At 62.2% G+C, this 24,088-nt stretch overlaps 2 protein-coding genes and 1 long non-coding RNA gene across 7 annotated transcripts; 2 read left to right on the forward strand and 1 right to left on the reverse strand.

Annotated features, from left to right (window-relative positions):
• The first annotated feature begins 203 nt into the window (after window positions 1–203).
• On the forward strand, window positions 204–7,301 carry ASB6 (ankyrin repeat and SOCS box containing 6). 2 transcript variants are annotated; one of them, XM_068914480.1, is made up of 8 exons: window positions 204–262; window positions 1,063–1,296; window positions 1,803–1,984; window positions 3,117–3,223; window positions 3,630–3,738; window positions 4,329–4,415; window positions 5,119–5,584; window positions 7,024–7,301. In XM_068914480.1, the coding sequence occupies exons 2-8, from the start codon at window positions 1,184–1,186 to the stop codon at window positions 7,076–7,078; spliced, it is 1,119 nt and encodes a 372-aa protein (XP_068770581.1). In that variant the 5' UTR covers window positions 204–262; window positions 1,063–1,183; the 3' UTR covers window positions 7,079–7,301. The 2 variants fall into 2 exon arrangements, with proteins under 2 accessions (XP_068770581.1, XP_068770580.1); XM_068914479.1 differs by lacking the exon at window positions 7,024–7,301 and having other exon boundaries at window positions 5,119–6,942.
• Window positions 7,302–8,534: 1,233 nt separating this feature from the next.
• Window positions 8,535–14,385, reverse strand: NTMT1 (N-terminal Xaa-Pro-Lys N-methyltransferase 1). 4 transcript variants are annotated; one of them, XM_068914483.1, is made up of 5 exons: window positions 13,993–14,385; window positions 11,426–11,489; window positions 10,225–10,420; window positions 9,517–9,769; window positions 8,535–9,036 (listed from the first exon to the last, which is right to left on the reverse strand). In XM_068914483.1, the coding sequence occupies exons 3-5, from the start codon at window positions 10,384–10,386 to the stop codon at window positions 8,780–8,782; spliced, it is 672 nt and encodes a 223-aa protein (XP_068770584.1). In that variant the 5' UTR covers window positions 10,387–10,420; window positions 11,426–11,489; window positions 13,993–14,385; the 3' UTR covers window positions 8,535–8,779. The 4 variants fall into 4 exon arrangements, with proteins under 4 accessions (XP_068770584.1, XP_068770586.1, XP_068770585.1 ...); XM_068914485.1 differs by lacking the exon at window positions 13,993–14,385 and adding an exon at window positions 13,310–13,420 and having other exon boundaries at window positions 10,225–10,426; XM_068914484.1 differs by lacking the exon at window positions 13,993–14,385 and adding an exon at window positions 13,310–13,420 and having other exon boundaries at window positions 10,225–10,604.
• LOC104150661 (uncharacterized) lies at window positions 13,488–20,855 on the forward strand. The gene is made up of 3 exons (XR_695650.2): window positions 13,488–13,824; window positions 16,846–17,036; window positions 17,815–20,855. It is a non-coding gene; the product is annotated as an uncharacterized lncRNA (long non-coding RNA).
• Window positions 20,856–24,088: the final 3,233 nt, after the last annotated feature.

The following is a 24,088-nucleotide window of genomic DNA, read 5'->3' on the forward strand; positions in this document are numbered from 1 at the left end:
GGGCGCCCTGCTCGCGGCCCTGCTGCGCGCGCTCCCGCCCCACGCGCGCTCCCGCCCCACGCGCGCTCCCGCCCGCGCCGCTCGCTGCCGCCTGCTGCCCCCTGGCGGCCGCGCCGCCCCGCAGCGCCCGCTCCGGGCCACGCCCCCTCTTAGTCACACCCCCAGAACCACGCCCCCTCGAAAACCACGCCCCCTCGAAACCACGCCCTCAGCCGGCACCGGCGGCGGTTTCCGCTTCCGGCGGGCGGCGGGTCCGGGGCAGGTGAGGGGCGCCGGGGCCGGGGTTGGGGGGTTTGGGGGCTTGGGGGGGGGTTGGACGGGACGGTGGCACCGCCGGGCCGGGCCACACCGGGGAGGTAATGGCTCTTGGGGGGGAGGGGCACTGCGGAGGCGGCGCCGCACAGGTGTGCGATGAGTTGGGGCGTTCTCAGCCCCCTCCCCTCCCCCCATGGGGGCAGGACGCTTATGGGGCCGCCGGCCTTGCTGCCCTGGAGGTCTCCGGTAGCGGCCTCCGGGCTGGCCCTCGCGGGGTTTGAGGGCTCCGTGGGCTTCTCCCCGTAGGGGCAGGGGGTGTCGAGGCTCTGGGCTTTGCCCCCTTGGGCTCCCCCACCTCTCCCTCGGGTTGCCCCCGCCGGGGTGCTGGGGGCACTTAGGGGCTACTGGGCTTGCCTCTCTGGGGTTATGGGGCCCCTCAGCCTTGCCCCGTGGGGTGGGGATTTGGGGGGCTCTAGCTGGCCCCTGTAGGGTGCAGTGGGTTGGGGGGGGGCTTGTCCCCGCGGGCTGCTGCAGCTGAGGCCTGGGCCGGGGCTGGGGGCAGGCGGGGGCTCGGGCCGAACCTTTGCGAACGTGCCGTGCCCCGACCTCGGGCCGTGCCGGGGCTGTTCTCGGCCTGCCGTCACGCGGCCCCCCGGCAGCCGGCGGCCCCGGAGGGAAACGCCGTGCTGCCGCGTGGGGGGAGCCGCCCCGCTCTGGTTCTCCTTCCCTCTGGGAAACGGGTGCGGAGGCAGGCCTCTTCCGCTGGAAACGCAGAGACTGCTGGAAAAAGCTTTTTTATTTTAAAAGGAGGGACGAGTCCCCTGGAAACCGGGCGCTGCCAGAGCCTGCCGGCCTGATTCCCGAGCCGGGGAGGACGCCACTGCCATGCTGGAGGCCCCTGGCTGGCCTGTGCGCAGAGCCGAGCACGATGCCTTTCCTGCACGGCTTCCGCAGAATCATCTTCGAGTATCAGCCCCTGGTAGACGAGATTTTGGGGCTGCTGGCGATACAGGGTGCAGAAAGCCAGAGCGCTCTCGAGAGGTAACTTGGGCAGAGTTTGGGGGGGCAAACGCCCACCGGGTCGTTTACCCTGTAACCGCAGCTCAGTGGTGCAGCTGAGGCTGGATGTAGCAGCGGAGCTGGGAATAAGCCCAGGTCCCTGCGGGCGGGTTGTCCCCGGCACCCTCCTCTCTGCTCTTGCTCTTGGGGAACATGAAGCCGGAGCGGAGCAAACACAGGGGCCGCGTGCGCCCCCCCTGGAACAGCCCTTCCTGCCTGACCCGCGGCAGTAAAATCTGACCTGGGATTCAGCAGTGGCGCTGACGCTGCTACGTAACCCCACAGCCAGCAGGTCAGAGCCCGGGGGGCGTGGTAAAACCTACCCTCTCCTTGCAGTATATGGGAAGGGGGTAATACCTAGGGGTTACAAGACACGAGGAGATACCAGGGCTCGTTCGTGCTCCCTGGTGCTGCTGTGACGCACGTAAGCCTGTCCGAGAGGTGTGCGTCGTTCAGTCGAGTAACCGGTTGTTTCTGTGTGTCTCAAGCCCTGCTTGTCTGGGCAGTGACAGGAGCCGGCTGTCCGCTGTGAGACGAGTCTTGGAGAGGGAGACGCACTCCCCTTTTTATCAGGAAGGCGTGAGCTATGCCCTGCTGAAGGTCGCTGAGCTGGGGCTCGTCCCCGCAGCGGAGATCCTCCTGGAGTTCGGGGCCGACCTCAGCTTTGAAGGTAAGGCTGGTGGGAAGGGGGCTGCGCTTGGGTCCGCTCCTGGGGCTGGCCGGGAGGACCCAGCCTGTGAGAGGCTGCCCTGAGCGGTGCTGGTAGCTGGGGCAGAAGGAAGGGTCGCTGCCAGCTCAGGCCTCGGATCCCTGCTCCTTGCTGGGGATGTGGCAGCCGCTGCCCAAACCCAGCCTTGAGGATGGATTGGAAGGTGCTGCCTGTCCCAGCTGCTCTCCGGTGACAATCTGGGTTGCTGCTATCTCTGTGACGTGCTCCTGGTCTCCCATTGCTCTGTTTGTTTTCTTGGCATCCTCTTCCTTGCTTAACAGCTTGTTTTTCTTTTCTGTTAACGACAAAGAGGCTGTGGTTGCCATGGGGGCCTCCGAGCCAGCTGACAAGCCCTGCAGCAGCTCCTGGGACAAGTGATGGGCTGTAGGGTTGGTGTTTCTGACTGGAACAGTTGTTACTTGGTGGTCTCCATGAAGTGATCGGGTGCAGACGAGTCTGTAATGGAGCACAAGCACAGCCTTGTGACTTTGAGCAGGCACCACGGGTGTAGCTGAAAGCCCTTCCCTGTGACTCTGATCCCAGCAGTGGGGTGGGGACGCTGCTCTGTGCCTGGTGGGGCAGCACAGGGCCGCTGTCCCTCTGACAGCTGGGGCAGAGCGGCTTCCTGACGTGACCGGCTGAAGGGGGACAGCCATCAGCCAGTGGGGAGGCTCAGGGTAGGCGCCAGGGGCTATGAACTGCTTCCCTTGCAGGCTCTGCTGTGATAAGGAGGCAGCATCCAACAGTGCCCTGGTTTGGTTGCTGGGGCAGGACCTAGGTGTTTTCCCGAGAGATGGAGGAAGGTTTGCATCCCTGCCCTTGCCCTGTAGCCACAAAAGCAAGGCTAGAAGTATGCGTGTTCAGTCTCCCGATTGTGGCCAGGGACTTGAGAGCCAGTTTGAAGGCTTTCAAGGCAGGTGGAGCCATTGCAAAAGTAGGATCTGGGTTGTTCATAACAGCCCTGCTTTCACAGGCATCTCTGTTTTCTCAGTGCCTTCCCCATCTACCCTGTTTACTGCCTTTTGAAGGATGGTAAGGCCATTCCGGGGAAGATCCTTAGTTTTCTCTGACCGTGTGTTTTTTGTGTCCTCAGATCCAGTCACTTACTACACCCCTCTGCACATTGCAGTTCTCCGCAACCAGCCGGATATGGTGGAGCTCCTGGTGCACCACGGGGCTGACATCAACCGGAGAGACCGGGTACAGATTTTGCTGCCTGGGCATGGTCAGACTGAGTCCACTTGAGATTTTGCTGCAAGGCCCTGACCTGTGGGGACAGTCCTTCCTGCTCCCCACCTCTAGGGCCTCTTGGATGTTGCTTCCCCTTGGCATTCCCCCGTGCAGGTTGCCCGTAGCACTGCGGTAACATGGTAGAGGTTCGTGCGGCCTTTGGCCGAGCAAACCTGCCTCTGCTACAGAGCAATGGATGGGAGGGGGGTGGGGCAGACCAATGCCCCCTCTGGACACACCAGAGGGATTTTCCATTTGGTTATTGAGGTGGTGAATTAACGCTCTTATATTGGCCATGGTGAAGCAGAGACTTGCCAGAAGAGCTCACAAATAGTCTTTAATATTTATTAATCTTTTTTCCTCTTGCTCTGTGCAGATCCATGAGAGCAGTCCCCTCGATCTGGCCAGCGAGGAGCCCGAGCGGCTGCCCTGCCTCCAGTGTCTCCTTCAGCTGGGGGCCAATGTCAATGCAGCAGACAAAAACGGTCTGTGTCCCCTGTCCAGCTCTCCCAGCCTGGGTGCTCCTGCATAGAGAGCAGGGCTCTCCAAGCAGGCAACCAGAGTGGTGGGCTAGAGCATGCTGCGGGAGCCAGGTCCTTCTGCCTCACTGTTGCAAATGCTGTCCGGGCCCAAACTGTTTGGGAAGTTGGGTGCAGGTTGCAAAAGCTCTGATGCTGTTTTCTGCTTGCATCTTGGCTGTGTCTGGTGCGGAAGGAGGCTGAATCCCAGCTCTGTCTGGACTACTGGGAACAGCCTGTGCCCCGCACTGCGGGGAGATGGGATCGGGCTGTGCCCCCATAGCCGTGTGGTGCCTTATACTCCCAAACCCATTCTGCCACTGCCTGCGTGCCCTCTGGTGCCACCACCAGCCCTGCACAAGTGGCCCATCTCCCTATCCTCACAGCTGTGTACCAGCTGGGACCAGTGGGAACCTGCCAGAAGAAGAAGGGCTGTTTCTCTCCCCATGTTCAACCATCTGTTTGGTGGGGTGGGTTGTGCTCCCACCTGCTTTTTGGGGTGGGTGTTTAGCTGAAGCACTGTTTTCATTCAACTGATTGTGATTGCTCCATTGCAGGAAAGACAGCGCTGTTGCACGCCCTGGCCAGCAGTGATGGTGTCCAGATCCACAATACTGAGAGCATCCGTCTCCTGTTGGAAGGAGGTGAGAGCAACCTTCTACCCTCTCAACCCATGACCCCTCCAGGCCTAGAGCCAGCTGATTCTTTGTACAGCACCTGGCACTGCCCTCCCAACTTCTTTATGTTCTCACTTGAGCCAGACTAAAGCCCAGTGGTGCTAGTGTTAGTGCTATCCTGGCCTCCTTTGCTGTACCCTTTCCAAAGGCTGCTCCGAGGACAACTCATCACCTCTGGCATGGCTCCTTATGGAGCACGTGTTGGGCTTCTTATGCCATGGAGGAAATGGTTTTATCTGGATGTAAAGCTTTGGGTGGTTTCTGTGCTGCCGGGGCAGGCCATAGGGAGGCTGTTCCTCCGGGCGAGACAGACGCTGTTGTAACTCTTGCGCTTTCCTGGGCCTTGTCTCTGTCAGGAGAAGAGAGGAGGATTCAGTGTTGGGTGGCAGAGACCAGAAACTTGGGAGGATACTCTGTGCGGCCTGGTGCTCTGGTGTGAGACACTCCTCCACCAGGAAGAAGCGCTGTGGCCGTGCTCTTGCTCTCAGCTCCATGCTGGCCGCAACTGTTGCGTGATGGGTGCGTGAGGCATTTGAGTGCATTTGGCACTCCTGATGGTAATGGCGGGGGGGAAACTACAGCCCCCTTGGTGCCTCCCATGAATCTGTCCCTGCTTGCAATGTGTCCTCCTCTTTCTCCAAAATGCTGGCTATGTTCTCCGCCCCTTCAGGCGCAGATGTCAGGGCCGCCACCAAAGATGGTGACACTGTCTTCACCTACATCATCTTCCTGCTGGGAGAGATGGTATGCAGCAACACGGAGGAGGCGCAGGTGATCAATCGCTTCTGCTTTCGCGTCACCCAGCTGCTGCTGGCCCACGGTGCTGACCCCAGCGAGTGCCCAGCCCCTGAGTCCCTCACCCACCTCTGCTTCAAAAGCTTCAAACGCCACTTCCCGCTGCTGCGTTTCCTGCTGGAGTCAGGCGCTGCCTACAACTGCTCCCTCCACGGCCCCTCGTGCTGGTCGGGCTTCCACATCATCTTTGAGTGCCTCTGCTCTCACCTCAGTGTCTCCGAAGATGACAGCTTCTCCACAGACCTCATCCAGAAGGGTCAGACCTTGCTAGAGCTCATGATGGCCAGTTCACAAGCCATCCAGCTGCCCAGCAACTTTGAGGTCAACACCAGCAGCTGCAGGTACCACGGGGAGAAGGTCAGGACTCTCTTCTGCTCTTTGAAGCAGCTGGAGCGTTCCCCCCAGGCACTGAAACATCTCTGCCGGGTGTTTATTCGGCAGCGCCTTAAACCGTGGCCAGTGGATGTCAAAATCAAGGCCCTACCTCTTCCAGACAGGCTGAAGTGGTACCTCCTCATTGACCACACTGCTGTTGGGCATGAGGACCTCTGAGCCCAACCAGTGCCTCTCCGTCTCCCCACCTCTGCAGTCGTGGTGCCTCTTCCAGGACAGCCAGCAAATCTGGGCCTGGCTTTCTCTGCAGCGAGATGTGCTGCTGTCCCTGCAGCCATGGCTTGGTTTGTGCTGCCCACAGTGTCTGTCTCTGCTGCGTTGGGGGGGGGTGCGCTTTTTCCGCACACAAAGCTGCATGTCCTGTGGAGGCCTCACTGCTGTGTGCATGTCGGGGAGGCAGGCAGAGCCCCACAGCTCCCAGGGGTGCAAAGAGCCCGCGGGCATTAGGGGAGCTGGATACTCAGGTAGAGGGTGGTTCATGTGGATTTTGAGAAAAGGCCTGGTGGTCTCGTAGGCAGGACCAGCAGAGCAGTTGGGGATGGTGTGACTGGAGAGGCAGCCTCTCCTCTCTCTTCCCAGCCCTGCCAGGTTCTGGATGGGTGAAGCAGTGCCTTAGGTGAGTGGTGGAGTCAGGAGGCACCTCCGGATGCTGAGAAAAAGTTGTTTCCCATCCCGGAGGCTGAACAGCAGTGGGCAGAGATGCCCCAGGTCAACCTGGTATAGTCTGTCCTGCCGGAGATGCTGGCTCCACGCCCTGGTTTTGTGCCTCCAGTCCTGTTGAAGGGAGCAGCAGTGATGGAGGCATGTCCTGCGTGGGTGTGGATGCCTTTCTTGCTCGCCCTGGTGTCTGAAACCAGGAGCATGAAGGGGATGAAGGGAAGGGGGTTGGCAGTGGCAGCCTGGCTGCTCGACACTGAGTTTTTGCTGGGAGCTCCTCATCCTCCCAGCACGGAGGACAATCCACCAAGGACAGCTCAGATGTGGGCTTCAAAGCAAACAGAGGAGCAGCTGTTATTTGGCTCTGTGGTACGTTCCCTGTGCAAGGACAAGAAATGGGCTGCCAGCTCTGCTCAGGGCCTTGCAGCTCCCTGTTCTTTGGCCTGTTTCATGTTCCTCTCTGTTTTCCTGCTAAGTACTCCCAGGGCCTTGGTCTCCACTGCCTGCTTCCCAGGAATGAGAAATAGCCACAGGGCTCTGGATCTTTCCAACTTGCCAGGCTGCTACTGGAAGCTCCATCCTCTGGAGCTGCGTGTGGAGGTCTCGTGCCAGCCCTGCCGCAGCCGTCTGGCTCCTCTTCTAGGCATCTGGTTCCTTTTGGCGTGCCAAAGCTGAGCCCCCTTTTCATTTAACTTTTTTCTTTTTTTTTTTTTTTTGCCGTGGGGAACAGATGCAGAAGAGGACTAAGAGAGGAAAAATCTACTCTGAGCAGGTACAGTTTATAGCAGATGGGCCTTGGATCCACAGGTGAAGCCTGGTTGTAGAAGGGTTGCTTCCTCACGTTGCCCTCCTGGCAGCATTTATTTTTTAACCTTTTCCCACCCCACGGAGTTGGAGCTGTACATCCTGATGAGTTGGTGTTTAAGAAAAAATTATGTGATCACATACTCCCCTGGTGTCTGGAATGGAAAATGAGCAATTAAACGAGGCCTTTTATAATAGCAACAAGGGGTTTGTTTCTTCTGCGGGAGAGGCTGGGTGGGGGAGAGCGCTCTGGGGCTGCCTGCTCCTCACCTGGCAGTTTCCTCGCAGATGCGGAGGAATTGGACGTGGCTGCATGTAAGCCCAACCGGCGAGAAATGTTGTAGCCGGGGTCTGCGCGTGGGTTAGCCCACCTGACGTTAGCCATTGGGCCGCTGTTGTATCGTGTTAGGTTGGCACAATTTTGTGGTCAGACTCGGGCAAAATTATCTGGAGGTAACAGGCGTGTTTGAAGCTAGTGCCTGGCTCTTGGGATAACAGCGCTGGGTGTTGAGGGGGAGCAGCTCTAGCACTGCAGGATTCGAGCAGGCGTGCTAGCTGTCAGCGTGAGCCTGTGATAACGGGCTGGAGGGTCCAAAGGCAGCTCAGAGCAGGCATTAGCAGTGGTGGCTCCTGCTCCAGGCAGTGGACGCAGTCTGCCTGCTCCAAATTGCCCTCGAGGAACCTGCCCTGTCCCCACTGACATGGGGGCTTGGAGTCACTTTACAACATAGCAGCCCAAAGTGCCCCTACTGAGGGACCATAGCTGGTATGGACCCAATTGTCCCTGCGGGGTGGGTGGCCCCAAAATCTGCTCCTCAGGGCTGGGCCCAGGAGCTGGTTCCCTGTTAATGCCCAGAGCGTGATGGCTCTCCCCCTAGGTCGCTGGGACTGATCAAGCATTTCAGCTGCCTCTTTGGAGGAAAGGCACAGCCTTGCCTGGGATAGCCCTGTCCCTGGAGCAGGATGGGGGGACCCTGGCCCAGCTCACATCCGTCTCCTGTGTTGCTGGCATATGTGGGAGACCTGTCGGGTTTAAAGGAGACGCCCTGCAGAGCCCCAGAACCTGATTTTTACCTCCCCAATCTGCCTTAAGGCAAATAGCAGGGATTTCTCCTTGCCATACCCAACCTGTTGCTGACTTAAGCCCTGGCCTGCCTGTGAGCAGCAGCAGATAGGCAACAATGAGTTCACGAGTGGGAAAGTCAAACGTCCTAGCAAGAAAAGGAGAGTCCCAACCGCTGCAGGGATGCTCCAAGCTCCTGTTTGCTAGCAGGGAGCCCTGACTGACTGCAGTCAGCAACCCACTGGTGCACGGGGAGCACAGCACAGCTCTTGCAGGGGGGACCCTCTTGCTCCCAGAGATGTCGGGCACCCGCCTGCAGAGCCCCCAAGCACGGCATCAGGCAAACACGTTGCATCTGACAGAGGCCACGTGCAGAAGTGCAACAGCAGGAAAATGTATTTGGCAAACATCTCTTTTCACAAACAGCAGCAACTTGGAAGACAAAGCCCCGTCCTTGCCACCAGCACCACAAAGAGGGAGTCACGACACCCTCGCTGCCGTCCACCACCCGCGGTGAAGGCGCAGTCCTCGTCCCTCCCGGCCCTGGCAGGAACCGCCTGTGCTGGGCCTGTGCTCCGAGCTGGCCCAGGAGAGACCTCCCTGCTGCCACTGGCTGCCTTCATCTCATGGCGAAGGTGTAGACGTGGTAGATCTCATCAGGGAAGTTCTCCTGGCGCTCCTCAGCCAGGAGGTGCAGCCCAGCCCGGCGGATGATCTTGCGCACCACGTCCAGATCCCGGCAGACGCTGCTGTCCACATCGTCCATGATCACACCCTCCTGAGCCATGTTGTCCTTGATGACCACGATGCCGTTGGGCCGCAGGCCGGCGCGGCACCTCTTCAGGAAGTCGGAGAGGTGGTTGTCGGTGAGGTGTCCTGGAGGGACAGAGCAGGTGTTAGAAGGTGCTGAGTGAGCGCAGGATGACCAGGGGCAGGATCCCTGTGGGGCAGGACCGCTGGGCAGCGTGTCGTATGAGGGGAGGAGAAGGGGAGGCTGCTGCTGGGATCCCTCCTGATCCAGGCAGCCAAACATGTGAGCTGTTTGCTGCTAGTGAAATCTTTAGCTTGGGGATGTCTAACTTGTGTCCCATGGGCTCTATCCCGCTCCATCCCACCCGCACCTCTGCTCTGGCCCCCAAGGGTTTGGCAGTGCCCTCCTATTCACCCTGTGTGGGGCAGGGAGTGGGGATGCAGGTTCCTGACCCAGCCCATGGCGCTGCTGCCACGCTCGTCATTACAGCAGTCTTTGTGCTCTCCTCCCCAAAAACCCTCCTTGATGGGTGAGGCACCAGCCCTTTGAGGGAAGCCAGTCATCGGACGGGCCGGTGAGGGCCCTGCAAAGCAAGCAGCTCTCACCAATGACCCACTGGATCCAGATGACGTCGTAGGAGTTGGGTTCGGGGCTGAAGTCCTGGAGGCCACAGCAGAAATAGTTTCGCACCCGCCTGCCCTCCTCTCCCAGGTAGCTCCTGGCCTTGGTGAGGAAATCCTCTGTCACGTCCACCATGTCCACGGTCTTGAAGAGGGGCAGCAGCAGCCGCTTGGTGATCCGACCGATGCCCGCCCCACAGTCCAGAGCACATGTTGTCCCCGTCCGGTTGGGACCATCCTGGAACGACAACCACGAGGGCATGAATCACACCCCATGAGGTGCCCAGGGCACGTGGTGGAGAAATGGGGCGACCGAGGCTTAGGGCTGCAGCACGGTGGGCTGCAGCCCCATGGGCCACAGCATGGCCGCAGCAGGAAGGTACAGGCTCCGTGGGCTGCATGGGTCTCAGCTGCTCTGTCTCATTCGTGATGAGACTCCTTTGCTGAAGCCCTGGCTGGCTGGCAGGCGGTTGTTCCCTGATGGACAGGGATGGTGTTGCCTGCAGACTGGCTCAGCCCTGCAGCCTGGGGAACCTACTGCACAGCAAAGCTCTTGCATCATGTGGGAAATGGAGGATCCCATCTAAACAGGAAGAGCCCAGCTCTGGGCTGGGAGAAGGACAGGACTTTGGAAGCATGCTAGACCACGACCTTCAGCTCATGGATAAGCTGGAGCACAGCCGTGCTACCTACCCGTAGAAATTTCTGCAAGAACTTCCTGGAGCTGTTGATGTCAATGCTGGAGATGTGGCCGTAGCCCCCCAACATGCCGTCCACCGTGGCAGGCACGTCCTTCCAGTACTTCTCCGCTTTGGAGTAAAACTCAAACTCGTTCTCCACCACCTCACTTGTCATGCTGGCCGAGGAACACGTGCCCACGCGGGACTCGCTGCTCCTCGGAGACAGGAGGGCAGGGGAGAAACTGCAGGTCAGGCTGGGAAGAGCTGTGCACAAGATGCTCTGTGGCTCCCTGAGGCCCTGTGTGACCCGCCTGGGGCTGGATGCGGATGGCAGCAAACGCAGGGACTCTGTGTGGGCCTCCCGGCCAAACTGGGGAGAGTTCCTCACGAGCCCTGCAGCGGGGAAGGCATCACCCACATCACCTGGACGGCGCCACCATCCAGAGGGATCAGCTCTGTGAGTATCTGGGACTTCTGCCTAATTTCCCTTCTCTCTTCCCCATGGCTATGTGAAACCCTAAAAACCTTCTGGGTGAGAGCGCAAAGGAACAAAGATCTCCCTTTTTGATACCTGATGGAGACCAAAAACCCAGAACTCCCTCCTGGGCAGGGATGCCTCAGCCAAACCAGCTATCTTGGAGTCTTGCTCAGCAATATTCCCAGTTTTTCTTCTTTTGAAGACTGCTCCACCATTTTCACCTATTCTGCCTCCTTTATCCCTGCCTTAAGAGCATTAACATTTTATAGATTACATGTTTATCTGTATTGACAGCCCCATCAGTCACCTCCAATTACATTTGGAGTTGCTAAAAGTTATTCTAAGCACCTACCTGAGGATTGTAAATCTCAGCCATGACCATAAGTTAGATATTTGCAATATAATAAAGTCAAGGTATAATCAGCAATACAAGCTATAAATTCCCCCCAGACATCTCATAATTCAAACCACTGTGGATTTGATTAACTGCGCTGGGGATTAGAAACTAGATTTAAGGTGGCCAAAGGGTAAATGCAAGGACTTCAAACACCTTTACAAATAAAGAAATATATAGTGTTCGTGGCTTGAATTTGCTGGCAAATATCCCATTAAACACAAAACCTTTTCTAAGCAGTTTCAGTGGCTTTCCATGGTTTTAAACAGCCCAGGGAAGGAGCAAAGGAGGAGCCGGGAAGATGGCAAAGTTTGAGAAGAAGCTGGTTATGAGGCATCTCACCTTTAGATCACCGCTTCAAATCCAGTTTGGTTCGGTGGTGCCCGGAGCGGGTCTGTTCTGTGATCTAGGGAAAGAAAATACAGGATCAAATCACCCGTTTAGTCCCTCAAGCGTGAACGACACGTTTCCACCGCTGGAGCGATCGCAGACCCAGGGAGCCGGAGGTGAGTGTGTCCCCTGGCCCCGACCGCGCAGACACCCTGCCAGGGCGATTTGGGGACGGGGCCCACGCTGTCCCTTATTGCCGACCCCGCTGGGCAGATCTCACTCCCTGGCTCCACCGCGGGGCTGGCAGGAACCGCCGCGGCCACGTCTAAGCCTGCGGGCCGGCTGCTAGCGGGAGCCCCTGCGCCGAGCAGAGCCGTGCCGGGCGCTGGGGGCCGAGTCGCTCCCAGGCTGTCCTGCAAGCAACGTTCCCTTCTAGGCCACGTTTACCGCGTTTTCCAGCCCCTTTTCGCCTCCCAGCCCAGCGAGCAGGACAGATAGACCCCAGAGACGCCAGGGAACTGGCATCTGTTGGCCAAAGTCCCATCGGGCTCCTTCCTCGGAGGAAGAAGGGGCAGCTCAGGGCAGAGCCTGGCCTGCCCGAGCTGCGTCCGCATGGCAGCCTGGCTCGCGGCAGCCCTCGCCGCCGGCCAGATAAGCGCTATCGGGGCCCAGCAGGCAGGATGTGGCCCGCTGGCGCCTGCTGCCCGCCTTCCGCCTTGGGGGGGGGGGGAACTTAGGTGACCCGAGCGCGCTCCCGCTTGCAGCCGGGCGCTTTGCTTCCCCGCTGCAGACCTGCCCGTGCGCAGCGGGGCCCGACGGGCGAGGAGCCGACGGACGCCCACTTCCTAGCGCGGCGGGGCCCCTCTTCGCCCGGGGTCCCCAGCGCCGCCCCAGCCGGCGGCAACGCGTCCGCCCGGTCCCCCCGCGCGGGCTGCAGAGCCCCGCGGCCCTGGCCCTGCTGCCCTGCGGCTTCGGCCGCCTCCGCGCGGCGGGTGCAGAAGGGCTCGAGAGCTTAAAGCGCGGGTTGGTCGGGGAAGGTGAGTTAATCCCTGCTTGGATTCAGCCTAGTGACCCTCCGGTGGCGTTTTGGAGGGTGACACAGGCCGGGAGCGCTCAGCGGGACGCGCGAGTGAGACGAACGTCCAGCCTGGAGGTTTAAAAGGCCGCGCTCTCGCGATCCTGGCGTCGCCAGGCCTCCGGCCGCTCCTGGCACGAGCCCTCCGGACGCTCGCTCGGCCTGACCGCGGGTGTCGCAAGGTCACAGCCCCCTGCGCGGCGGGAGGCGGCGCGGGGGTCCCGGCAGCCCTTCCCGCCCCGTCCCCCCCCCCCCACGCTGGGCCTTTTTGCAGGCTGCGGGAAGGTAACGGAAGGGGCAGCGGGAGACCCCCGAGGAGGCCTGGGGGGGGCCCCTAATGCCGGTCAGCGCTGCCTGATTAGGGGGTGCTTAATGCTAAGGGGGGGCTTAATGCTAAGGGGGGGGTTACTGGGGAAGGGGCGAAAGCGCAGCCCCTCCTCCCCTGCCCTTGGCCCGGGGGGGGGGGCCAGCTCCGCGGGCGCCACGTGGTGCGGCCGGACCGCCCTGGCCACCCCCCCCCCGGGGCTGCGTGACAGCGAGCGCCGCGGGGGTCCCGCAGCGGGGCCCTGGGGGAGGGGGGGGGGGGATCCGGGCCGGATCCAGCCCGGCTGCTGCGGGCCGCCCCCCCCCCCAAGGCCCTGCATTACAACCACCCTTCCCCCCCCCTTCCTCCTCCTCCTCGGGGCGTAATTTCCGAGAATAGCTCAGTCCGCGGGGCCCTGGGCGCGCCCCCCCCTCCCCGTGGGCAGCGGGGGAGGGAGCGGGTGCCCCCACGGGGGGGGGGGGGCGGCCGGGCCGCGGGGGGCCCCCGCGCCGGTTACCTTGGGCCGGGGCGGTTGGCAACACTGTATCCACCTGGCGGTGACGGGCAGCCGCGGCGGCCAATGAGGCGGCGGCACGGCAGGCGGCGCGTTCCATGGGTGCGCCGCCGGCTGTGATGTCACTGTGAGGTCACTGCTGTGGGGGGGGGGGAGGCCCGCCCGCCCCCTCCCTTGCGTCGGTGCCCCCGCGGGGGCTTCCCCCGCGCGGAGCGCTGGGCGCACTGGGATAGACTGGGGCGGACTGGGGGAGCCACGTCGCCCTGCACCCCAGGGCCATGGCAGAGGGAACGGGGATCCTCCCCCCCTCCCCAGCCGGCCTCCCCCGACCGGTGCAGGACTGCGCACCCGGCCGGGCGCCCGCACTAGTGTCACGAGCGGCCCCGGTCTCTGCGGGCAGCGGGCCTGCTCCGCCACGCCGTCCGGGTGCTCGCCTGCTGTCCAGGCCTCGGCTGCACCTGCCCTGCCCGGTCTGGGAAACAGCTGCACTGGAGGAGCAAACCGACCCAATGAGGGAGGTGAGTCTGGAGCGGCCGCCGCAGACACCCCCCGACAGCCAGCCCGGGGGTGTCGCTCACGGCGCGGGCCGGACCGTCCACGCTCACCGCTAACCCCTTCTGCCGCTTCCCAGGGTGTTTCTGACCGGCTGATTTTCTCTTACCTGGAGAAAAATTAATTCGACTTACCCCAAACGCAAATACCATCACGTGGCCTAGGAACGGCCGGAAAGGCTATAAACCCGGGGTGATGAGGAACAGCGCAATGTTGCGTTGGGTAGAAGGGCTAGCGGGTGTCTTCTGGTGCTCTGCTTAATTAACATCTTCACTAATGACCTGGAAGGGTAATAAGTAAACTGGGAAAAGTGGTGAACTGTGGAGGGTTGAAAAGGGCAAGCGCCAACCGCGAGGGCCCCCGGGAGCCGTGAGTGAGGGGCAGGTTCTGCCCGGATGAGGGAAGACCTGGCGGGGCGCGGGAACCCGGAGCATCCGCCCGAGCCAAGGTCCTCGCAGGAAAACCTACAGGAAACTTGTGCCCTAATGTCCCCTTATGGGGAGTGGGCAGTCTGGGCTGCAGGTGCCCTGTGCACATCCCCCCCCCCCCCCAAAAAAAAAGGCCTGAACCCTTTTTGCCCTGGCGGGAGGACCGCAAGGAGCCAGCAGATGCGCCGGGAAGGGTGGCCGCGCTGCAAGCGGGAGCGAAGGGCTCTGCTCCCTCTGGGTGCCGGCTGCGCCGAGCATCCCTGGCAGCGGCTGCCGGTGGGCAACGCCGGCGTAACGGGGGGCACCCAGGGCACGGTGCTGATGGGGAAAGGTAGAGCCAAAGAGTCAGGCAGTCCCCCCCCCCCCCCCCCAGTGCCTCCTCCCCACCTGGGTGCGGGATGTGCCAGCCGGGGGGGTCAGCGAGTGACAAAAGGCCGGCTGGAGCAACGCTCCCGGAAGGGACACTTGCTTCCACGTCCTCCGGGCCCTGACGGCGGCCGGGCTTCGCGTGAGGCTTTGCAAGCGGCAGGAAAACCCTGCCGCAGTCCTGCACCCGTCGGGGGAGGCCGGCTGGGGAGGGCTGGGGGGGGAGGATCCCCGTTCCCTCTGCCATGGCCCTGGGGTGCAGGGCGACGTGGCTCCCCCAGTCCGCCCCAGTCTATCCCCCGGGGAGCGTGGGCTCGAGTCCCCCCTGCCCTGCGTCTGCCCTTCCCCCGGCCTGACCCCTGCCTCTGCCCGCCCGCGCCCCTGCGCCTGCCGCTAACCCTGCCCTTGTCCCTGTCCCATCGCTGTCCCGTCCCGTCCCGTCCCGTCCTGTCCCGTCGGGTCCCGCCCGGCGCTGCCCGCGGTGCCGCCGCGCCGCCGCCGGGGGGCGCTGTTGTCCCGCCGTTGCGGGAGCGCCGGGGCCGCCCGCGCCCGCCACCGCCACCGGCACCGGTGCTGCCGCCCCGCACCCGGCACCCGGCACCCGGCTCCCAGCGCCCAGCGCCCAGCACGCACCCGGCCCTGCACCCGGCACCCCTCCCGCGCTGCCCTGCACCAGGCACCCGGCTCCCAGCTTGCACCCAGCCTCCACCACCTTGCACCCACCCAGCACCTAACCTGTACCACCCAGCTTCCACCACCTTGCACGCACCTAGCACCCAACCCGTACCACCCAGCCTCCACCACCTTGCACCCACCCAGCACCTAACCTGTACCACCCAGCTTCCACCACCTTGGACCCACCTAGCACCCAACCCGTACCACCCAGCCTCCACCACCTTGCACCCACCTAGCACCCAGCCTGTACCACCCAGCCTCCACCGCCTTGCACCCACTCGGCACCCAACCTGTACCACCCAGCCTCCACCACCTTGTACCCACCTAGCACCCAGCCTGTACCACCCAGCTTCCACCACCTTGCACGCACCTAGCACCCAACCCGTACCACCCAGCCTCCACCACCTTGCACCCACCCAGCACCTAACCTGTACCACCCAGCTTCCACCACCTTGCACCCACCCAGCACCCAAGCTGCACCACCCAGCCTCCACCACCTTGCACCCACCTAGCACCCAGCCTGTACCACCCAGCCTCCACCGCCTTGCACCCACTCGGCACCCAACCTGCACCACCCAGCCTCTACCACCTTGCACCCACCTAGCACCCAGCCTCCACCACCCAGCCTCCACCACCTTGCACCCACCCAGCACCTAACCTGTACCACCCAGCTTCCACCACCTTGCACCCACCTAGCACCCAACCCGTACCACCCAGCCTCCACCACCTTGCACCCACCCGGCACCCAACCTGCACCACCCAGCCTCCACCACCTTGCACCCACCTAGCACCCACCCTGCACCCTTTCTGGACCCCAGAGCCTGCACTAGCCTGCTCTCACTTAGCACTCATGCTGCACCTATCCTGCACCCACCCAGCAAACCAAGGCAAGCGCAGCCATTCCCATGGGATCCGAGGTGCCTCCAGCAGCCGTCAGGCGATGACCCAGTCCTTCCCCACCCTAGAAAGAAGTGAATCAACCCATGCTCAGCTTCCCTGCTCCCAAACCACACCAGGCTCCTGCTGCCCTGTCTTCAGGGAGCTGAGCCCTGACAGGCTCATCACAGTTGAGCTGCCAACCTCATTCACACCATAGCACTAGCGGTGGAGGTACAGCCCCTTTCCAAAATGCACAGCCTCCAGGTCTAACGGCCAGGCATTCCCATCAGCCGCGCGCTGGGCTTTGCTCCTGCGACGGGAACGGATGGGGCGACTTGGCAAACACAGCGGTGCCCCGACTGCTGCCCAGAGCGCGGGCAGGGAGCGGTGGAGAGGCGGTAGGAGAGTCGGAGGCGGAGAAGACGGCTGGCCGTGCTCTCCGGGAGATGGCAATTTCCACTTCTAACGGCTGGATGGGGCCAAGTCCCAGGGGCAAACCCCACAGAAAGGCAGGCACCGCTTTCCCAGAGACCCCCCCGCCTCCGGGGACGCCCTGCAGTGCCTTTGCAAGGGGATCTCTGTGCGGACGGTGATGGGAAAACAATCTTTCCTTGCATTTTTTTCCCCCTCTACCTGCAGGTTTTTTCCATTCAAAACTGAGGAATCATGAAACAGAGACTCTTTGGCCTTGTGTACCCAAAATATGGGTCTCTGGCATGTCCCCTCAACCAAAGGAGGCTCCTCTGTCAGCAGCCAAGGAAACCAGGTCGGCTGCAGATGTGTCCCTGGAGAAACGAGGCCAGTGTGGATTCTCTGCTGTCTAATACAGGGTTAGTCTCCCCCCTGAAGCCTTTCCCTCAGCAGGGCGCTGGCCCCATCGCTTGCCTTCAGCCAGACACGGATTTGCACAAAACTTGTAGGAACAAAAATCTGCTTGAAATTGTCCGATGTGGTCAGAAGGTACCAGCAACGGGGACAACGCTGCGATGGGCACGTGGGCGGGACGGCACGGTGGCGGGAGCAGGGCCCGCTCCTGAACTGCGGGCACCCGCTTGCACCCTCCAGCACAGCCCAAGTGTCTTAATAGGCCCAAAGGAGATCTACAGACCACAAAGCACCCCACGGCTATCCAAAAATACCAAGGACAATTAAGAGTTCAGGGTTCAGCCTCGGCTCCAGAGCTCCCTGCCACCTCTCCACGGTGCCTATGTGGAAAATGAAAGGGACCCCCCCCCCCTTTTGGCCAAGAAGGTGTCACCAGGGACTTTTGGGCACCCACCTCCCCCAGGTCCATACGACACCCTGTACAGCCCGGGAAGGGTCAGCGGTGGCCAGGGAGGGCAGCGACCCGAGACAGGGGCTGACAGCCGTGGGCCAGAAGTGCTACTGCGCGATGGTGGCAGGCGTGGAGATTTATAACGCATCTGCCTCCCTTGCCTTTGCCTGCGATTCTGCGCTCGGTTTCAAAGCCAGAGAGTGATTTTTACATGTTAAACAAGATCCCCCCCCCCAACCCTTCAATGCATTTTGTTGTCTGCTGAGTTCAGGATGCAACAAAAGCATCTTCCAGCACAGAAAGCACAGCTTTCTTCCTATTTTGCTTTCCAGCTCTTAAAGAAACGAGGAGATACCTGGGGAGGGGATACGTTATTGAACACAGCGCCAAAAGCCCAGCTGCTCCCGAGGTGAGACGGCGTGGGAGGCGGCGCGGGATGAAAAGCCAGGGGCCAAGCGTGGACATGGCCCTGTGTCCACCAGAAAGGTCCATAACCAACAGGTTTCCCCTCACTGAAGCCACCAACGGCCATTGAATCGCTCTGGTTGTCACCTGGGTTTTAAGCGGGCCGTGAGGCACCAGCGGGCCCTGGGCCGGAGAGCATCGACGTGGCACAGTGAGTGGGGTCTCTTTTTCAGTTTGCAAACGAGAAAGGATCCTGTTTTCCGTTCAAAGCATGTCATTTCATTCCCCTTGCAAACGCCCCTCCGGCCGCACCGGGGCAGGCAGAGCACCGTGCCGCCGGGGAAGACTTGGTCCCGCTCTGCCGAGGGGGACCCTCTGCTTCGCTCTATGCTGAAGGCGATTTCCCAGCAATTCCCCCACCCGCAGCCCGTGCCGGCTGGGCAGCACACGCTCCATCTCGGCCCCGCAAAGCTGGGTGCAAAGCACCTGCCCGGGGCGCGTGGCCCCCCGTCTGGGGGTCTGAGTCCGGACCCCCGGCCCAACTCGGTGCACCGACGCGCTCTTGGCACTCCGCGCCGGGGCGATTTAACACCACGTCTGTGTTAAGACCTTTGGGCCCACAAGGCCGGTCAGCCCTGTCCCCTCTCCATCCCCGCTAGATCGGGCCTTAAAAGCCTCCAAGAGTCGCAGGCGCGCGCAGCCTCAGCGGGCCCGATCCTGGCGCCCGGCGCAGCCCGGCGGCCGCTCCTCCAACCCGCCCCGCGCGGCGCAGAACGGCACGGTCAGCGCCCGGCGGCCCCGGGGCGAGCCCCAAACCTTTTCTGCCCCGCTTCTGGGAAAAGGCATTTTCCGCCGACCTTTCCCCCCCGCCCCCCCGCCCCACCGCGTTGCAATGGAAGAGGGAGGTTGGGGGTCACATGAAGACTTTTCCCACCGCGCGCGCCCCCCCCCGCCCAGCCGAAGCCCTTCACGGCAGCGGCGCGAGGGGAAGGAGCATCCGTCTCGCTCCGCGTCCTCTGGGGCTGGGGCTCCGCGCCGGCCCCTTCGTGCCGGTTGCAGCGGTTTAATTGAAGCGAGGGCAAATCTCGCTTGCAAATGCTCCCTTTGATTTTTTTTTTTTTAATATTATTATTAAGCCAACGGAGCGTGGCTGAAAATTGAGAGAGGAAAAAGAGCAGGGGAAAAAAAAAAAAAAAAAAAAGAACTGAGTTGCCCTCGGCTCGCGGCGCGCTTAGCCGAGGAGCCCTCCCCTTGCCGCCCCGCGGGGGCTGCGCAGGAGGCAGGCGAGCGCCGAGGCTGCGCCGGTGCCCCGCACGGTGCCCCGCGTCCCGCCTGCCCCAGCCGCAGTCCCCCAGCGCTGCTGCGAGGCCGCCCAGCACCGCGCATCCGGGCTTCATCCTGTCTCCTGGGCGAGATGAACGGTGCCGAAGTGGCCGGGGAGCGGAGCGCTGCGGGAGGCCGGCGTTGCCCCCGCGATCCCGTCCCCGCGTCTCTGCGCCCCCGAGCTGGGCCGCGGCTCGGCCGCGCCGTGCCCAGGGATGCTTGAACCTGCCGGGGCCTCCCGAGCTATTCGACACCTCCGAGCGTGGCAGGATAAAAGCGAATCTGCCTGAAACTTGTCTCCCCGGGCGGATGGCGACCGACCCCCCCCCCCCCCCGGCTGCGGCGCCGGCAGCCTTTGATGCTGATGGGGAGGAAGGCTGCTCTTCCCCGCGGGAAGGGGAAGCCCCGCTGCTGGCGGCCCGCTGGCGCTGGACGTCTCGCCGGCGTCGAGGAGCGCCCGCAGGAGCGGTGAAGAGCAGCTCCGCCGCCCCGGCGGCAGGTGCTGGGGACCCCGTGAGGACCCCCCCGGGCCTGCCAGACCCTCACGGGCGTTCTTCGCGCGCTGAGACCCCCTTCCCCGGCCGCTTTGCGTCCTCGCCCGCTTTCCTCGTCCTCCTTCTCGTTCGCCTCCTTTCAAGGCGACGGGCGCCCTCGGCGCGAGCTCCCCGCAGGACTCCCCCCGGGTGCTTAATCACCCTTATTACCCTGTGCTGATTAATTAATGCTAATTAACTTTGCAGTATCCTTTTGGAGAGGAGGTGACCGGCCCCGCGCACCTCGGTCCGGGCGACCGGCCAGACAAGTCCCGCAGCGGCGGGCCGCCCTCGCCCTGGCCGCCGGCTCGCCCCGGCCTCCTGCGGTCCGTCACCCGCTCCCCGGCCCCCGCACCGCGCTCCCCTCCCCGCTGGGTCCGCCCCGCGCCCCCTCATCTCCTGCCCTTAATGGCAATTAAGAAAGCCGTTCGGCGCGCTGGCCGGGCTGGGAGAGGCGCCGGGTGCCTCCGCGGGAGCCGGGCGCCGTCGGAGCTCATCTCCCAGCGATGCGCCGCCCCGCCGGTGGCACGCAGTCATATAGCTGTATGCATATATATGTGTGTGTGTGTGTGTGTATAAATATATATATATATATAGTGTGTGTGTATACACATGCAATATATGTGGGGTGTGTGTGTGTGTGTGTGTATAAACTGTATATACTACAATATGTGTATAATACTGTGGATATGTGTGTCTAAATGTATATATGGAAACATGTATGTACATATCTGCACTATATATACATGACATATATACGCATCTGCTTACAGGCACTATATATGTGTGTGTGTGTCTGTGTATAGACACATACAGCAATACATGCCTGTGTGCATGGGGTGTGCGGCATGGGGGGGTGCAGGGTGCAGAAATACTCTGGGGGATGCAGCGCCGGTGTGCTGCGCCCCAGCAAGGCCGTCCGAGCGGGGTGAGGGGAAGACGTAGGGGCGCGCGGGGAGGAAGAGGAAGGGGAGACGCGGGGGAAACCGAGTGACAGGGAGAGAAGAGAACGAATACAAACTCCGCCGAGTTACAAAAGCTCCCCTTTTTGATTAATTGTACTTTCTGTTTGATAAATGTTACTCATGAGTATAAAATATGCAAAGCGCTTAGCAAGTTCACACTGTTTAAAGAACTCAACTAACCAAATTAAAATTCTAGGATATGAACCAAGCCGCTGCAGACCAACTTTGCAATGCAACGTTTGGGGAACCAACCCAAGCAGAAAGCCCGCGACAGGGGCACGGTTTCTCGCCCAAGCGTGTTTCCCCTGCAAATAACATCAGCAAAAGCGCAGCAACGCGCAGCCCGCGGAGGCAGGCGGCCCGGGTTTAGCGAGGCCGGGGCTGCTGGACCCAGCTGGATGCTTCCAGCCTTGCTGGGTTTATGCCGCGTGCTTCATGCTAATGCAATGTTAATAACGCAGCCGGGGCGGCCGGGGGGGGGGATGACTATGGGCTCGCGGTGGGGCAGGAGCGCTGGAGGGGACCGCGGCCAGCAGCGCCCCGCAGGATCTGACCCCCCCCGGGCTACGCACACCATCTCCCCCCAGGATCAGGGCCACGCAGGCTGGAGCAGCGAGCGGGCAGCGCGCGCCCTGCCGCGCGGACCCCGGCTCGGCCCTCCCGCTGCAGCGGGATTGCAGCGCCTGGGGCTGGCACAGCCTCAACCTGTTCTCCGCGGCCGGCAGCGCACCCGACGAGGGGCGAGCGCGGGACTTTTTGTCTCTCACAGCCCGTGCGTGCAGGTGTGCGCGCGGACTCGTGCGTGGGGCAGAGGCTGAGGGCGATGGCTCCAGCGAGCAGCTAAAGCAGTGGCCCCCCCCCGCCATGCACGCGCCCCTGGGTGCGCAGCGTGCTCCGGCGGTGCGCTCAGGGTTTGCATGGAGGTCTGCTGCGGATGCGGGTGCCTGCCCTCGCCGGCGGCTCGGGGCCCCTCTGCTCAGCCGAGCAGCTGCTGGGGTTCCCCCATGTTTTGGGGGGGGCTGCGTGGGGTGGGGAGGGTGCGGAGCGGGGTGGCTCGCGTGCGGGCTGTGCACGAGCTTCCCAGGCCTCTGTCCTCGTGCCGGGGCTCAGCTCTCAGCGCATCCCGGGAGACACGGCTAGTGGGGGATAGACAGGGCAGAGGGGCAATTTAAGCTGCTGTTGGAGCTGAAGGATTTTGCGGGGTGGGGGGGGTCTACTTCAATGGGGAAGCTAAGTTCCAAAACCTAGAGTTCCCAGCACTGGGGGATGCAGCGAGCACGCTGGGGGATGCAGTGTGCACAGTGGGAGGATGCAGTGAGCACACTGGGGGGGATGCAGAGAGCACACTGGATGGTGCAGTGAGCACACTGGGAGGATGCAGAGAGCATACTGGGTGGTGCAGTGAGCACACTGGGGGATGCAGTGTGCACAGTGGGAGGATGCAGCGAGCACACTGGGAGGGTGCAGTGAGCACACTGGATGATGCAGTGTGCACAGTGGGAGGATGCAGCGAGCACACTGGGGGATGCAGTGTGCACAGTGAGAGGATGCAGCGAGCACACTGGGTGGTGCAGAGAGCACACTGGGAGGATGCAGCGAGCACACTGGGGGATGCAGTGTGCACAGTGGGAGGATGCAGAGAGCACACTGGGCAATGCAGCGTGTGTGCTGAGCAGTTCCCCTGGTGCCCAGCGAGCCGTGTGCACTCAGCTGGGCGTCACTGGGCACGTCGGGCAGCATCGCGAGCACGTGCCTGCCGTCCCAGGTGAGCAGGGCTTGCTGGAGGAGGCTCCAGCGAGCGGGGATGTCAGGCAGGTAGCAAGCTCCTTCAAGCTTGCATTTTAGAGGAGAAAAAAGGAGGAAAACCCGGCCTGGATCCGGCCTGACTGAACACCAGCCTCGCTGGAAAGCTTCAAAAGCCTCACTCAAGAGGTTTACGCATGCATCCCCCCAGCTGCCCGCAGACCTCCGCCAGGTCCCCAGCTGAGCAGAGAGGTGACACTGGCCTGCGGGGTCCCAGCCCGGCTCATGGTCCATGGCTTCCTGACACCTCCAGCTTGCCCCAGCTTGCAGCAGAATACCCCAGCCCTTGCACAAATCCCTGCTCCCGCACTCTCCCTGCTTGCACCGGGCTGCTTCCACCATGGGCACGCAGGGCGAAAAGTGCCTTACCCGCCTCCCACCTTGCAGCCGAGAGGAAAAAGCAGCCCCCGGGCTCCCTTTGTGCCCTTTCGGGTCCCTCTCCTGGGGGCCCATGGCCCCGTGCGCCGGTGGCACCACGGTGCAGAGCCCGCCGTGGCCCGCACGCTGCCGGCGGAGGGGTTAAGCCGAGGCTGCCGGCCCCAGCCGCGCGGCCAAGCCCGAGCTCGCCGGGGCAGGGAAACCAGGGCGGTGCGGTCGCCCTCGGCCATGGGCCGCTGTAGGGGACGGAGAGGACCAAGTGACATGAGGAAGGAGCCGGAGCAGCCCGGCGGGGCTTCGGCCCCCGGCTCTCCGCGCCGGCAGTGTGCAGCGGGGCCCCGCCACCGCCGTGCCTGCTTGCTTTCCCGCGCTCGCCGGCTGCGCGCTGCTCCCTGCCGCCGGAGCCCCTCTGCAGCCCTCAGCCTCCTGCAAACCCGCTCCCTCCTCGCGCGCCTGGAAAACCTTCCCTTTAGGGGGTTAGAAAAATGGAAAAAAAAAAAAAAAGTTTTTTTTTCCCAGCCTTCCTAGCTGGGATGAGCCCTGGGCTAACCCAGATAACAAGAATATGGCTGGTTTTAACATTTCTCTTCCTCTCTTCCAGTCCAGCTTATGAACTGTTTTCTCTGCTCTTTTTTTTTTTTTTTTTCTTTTTTTTTGCTTATTTTGCTGGGCCTGGCCGGGCTGGTTGCACTTCCCGTTCAGCGCTGATTTCATTTCCCAAGCTGGGGACCCGGGGAGGGGAGCCCGGAGCTTGTGTCCAGGAAGGAACCGGTTCAGCCCCGGCAGGCCGCGCGGGCGCAGGTGGGCTGCTGCGCCTGCACGCGTCCCGCCTCGGGGACCGCTGGCTTCAGCTTAAAAAAATTAAAAAAAAAAAAAAAAAAAAACCCGAAGGACAGTACTGATTGCAAAAGTCCCCTTTCACTACTCCGGGCCGCTGGCACCCGACAGCATCGCTCCAGCTGCACACGCGGCCGCGCCGGGGCAGCCGCATGCTGGTGGCGCTGCGAGGAAGCTGAATGCACACACAGAAAAAGGGAGCCAAAGCGCTCAGCGCTCACCCCGCGCCAGCCGAGGCTCCGGCCGCAGGCAGGGAGCCGGCCGGGGTTCGGTCGCTCCTCACGGGCCCGACTCAGCCCGCCGCTCCTGGACCCCTTCGGACCAGCCGTGCCGCTGGTGCTGCAGCCTCTCGCACTGCATCC

Source organism: Struthio camelus, chromosome 20, assembly GCF_040807025.1.
Source record: "Struthio camelus isolate bStrCam1 chromosome 20, bStrCam1.hap1, whole genome shotgun sequence".
In the NCBI taxonomy this organism is placed as follows: domain Eukaryota; kingdom Metazoa; phylum Chordata; class Aves; order Struthioniformes; family Struthionidae; genus Struthio; species Struthio camelus.

What these genes read in the sequence shown, in the direction of transcription:
- ASB6 (XM_068914479.1), top strand. Translation starts at nt 1,184, where the DNA reads ATGCCTTTCCTGCACGGCTTCCGCAGAATCATCTTCGAGTATCAGCCC. An exon ending in AGCCAGAGCGCTCTCGAGAG is followed by an intron (nt 1,297 to 1,802) that starts GTAACTTGGGCA and finishes GTGTGTCTCAAG; the next exon opens with CCCTGCTTGTCTGGGCAGTG. An exon ending in ACATCAACCGGAGAGACCGG is followed by an intron (nt 3,224 to 3,629) that starts GTACAGATTTTG and finishes TGCTCTGTGCAG; the next exon opens with ATCCATGAGAGCAGTCCCCT.
- NTMT1 (XM_068914483.1), bottom strand. Translation starts at nt 10,386, where the DNA reads ATGACAAGTGAGGTGGTGGAGAACGAGTTTGAGTTTTACTCCAAAGCG. An exon ending in TCTTGCAGAAATTTCTACGG is followed by an intron (nt 9,770 to 10,224) that starts GTAGGTAGCACG and finishes TTGTCGTTCCAG; the next exon opens with GATGGTCCCAACCGGACGGG. An exon ending in CTGGATCCAGTGGGTCATTG is followed by an intron (nt 9,037 to 9,516) that starts GTGAGAGCTGCT and finishes CTGTCCCTCCAG; the next exon opens with GACACCTCACCGACAACCAC.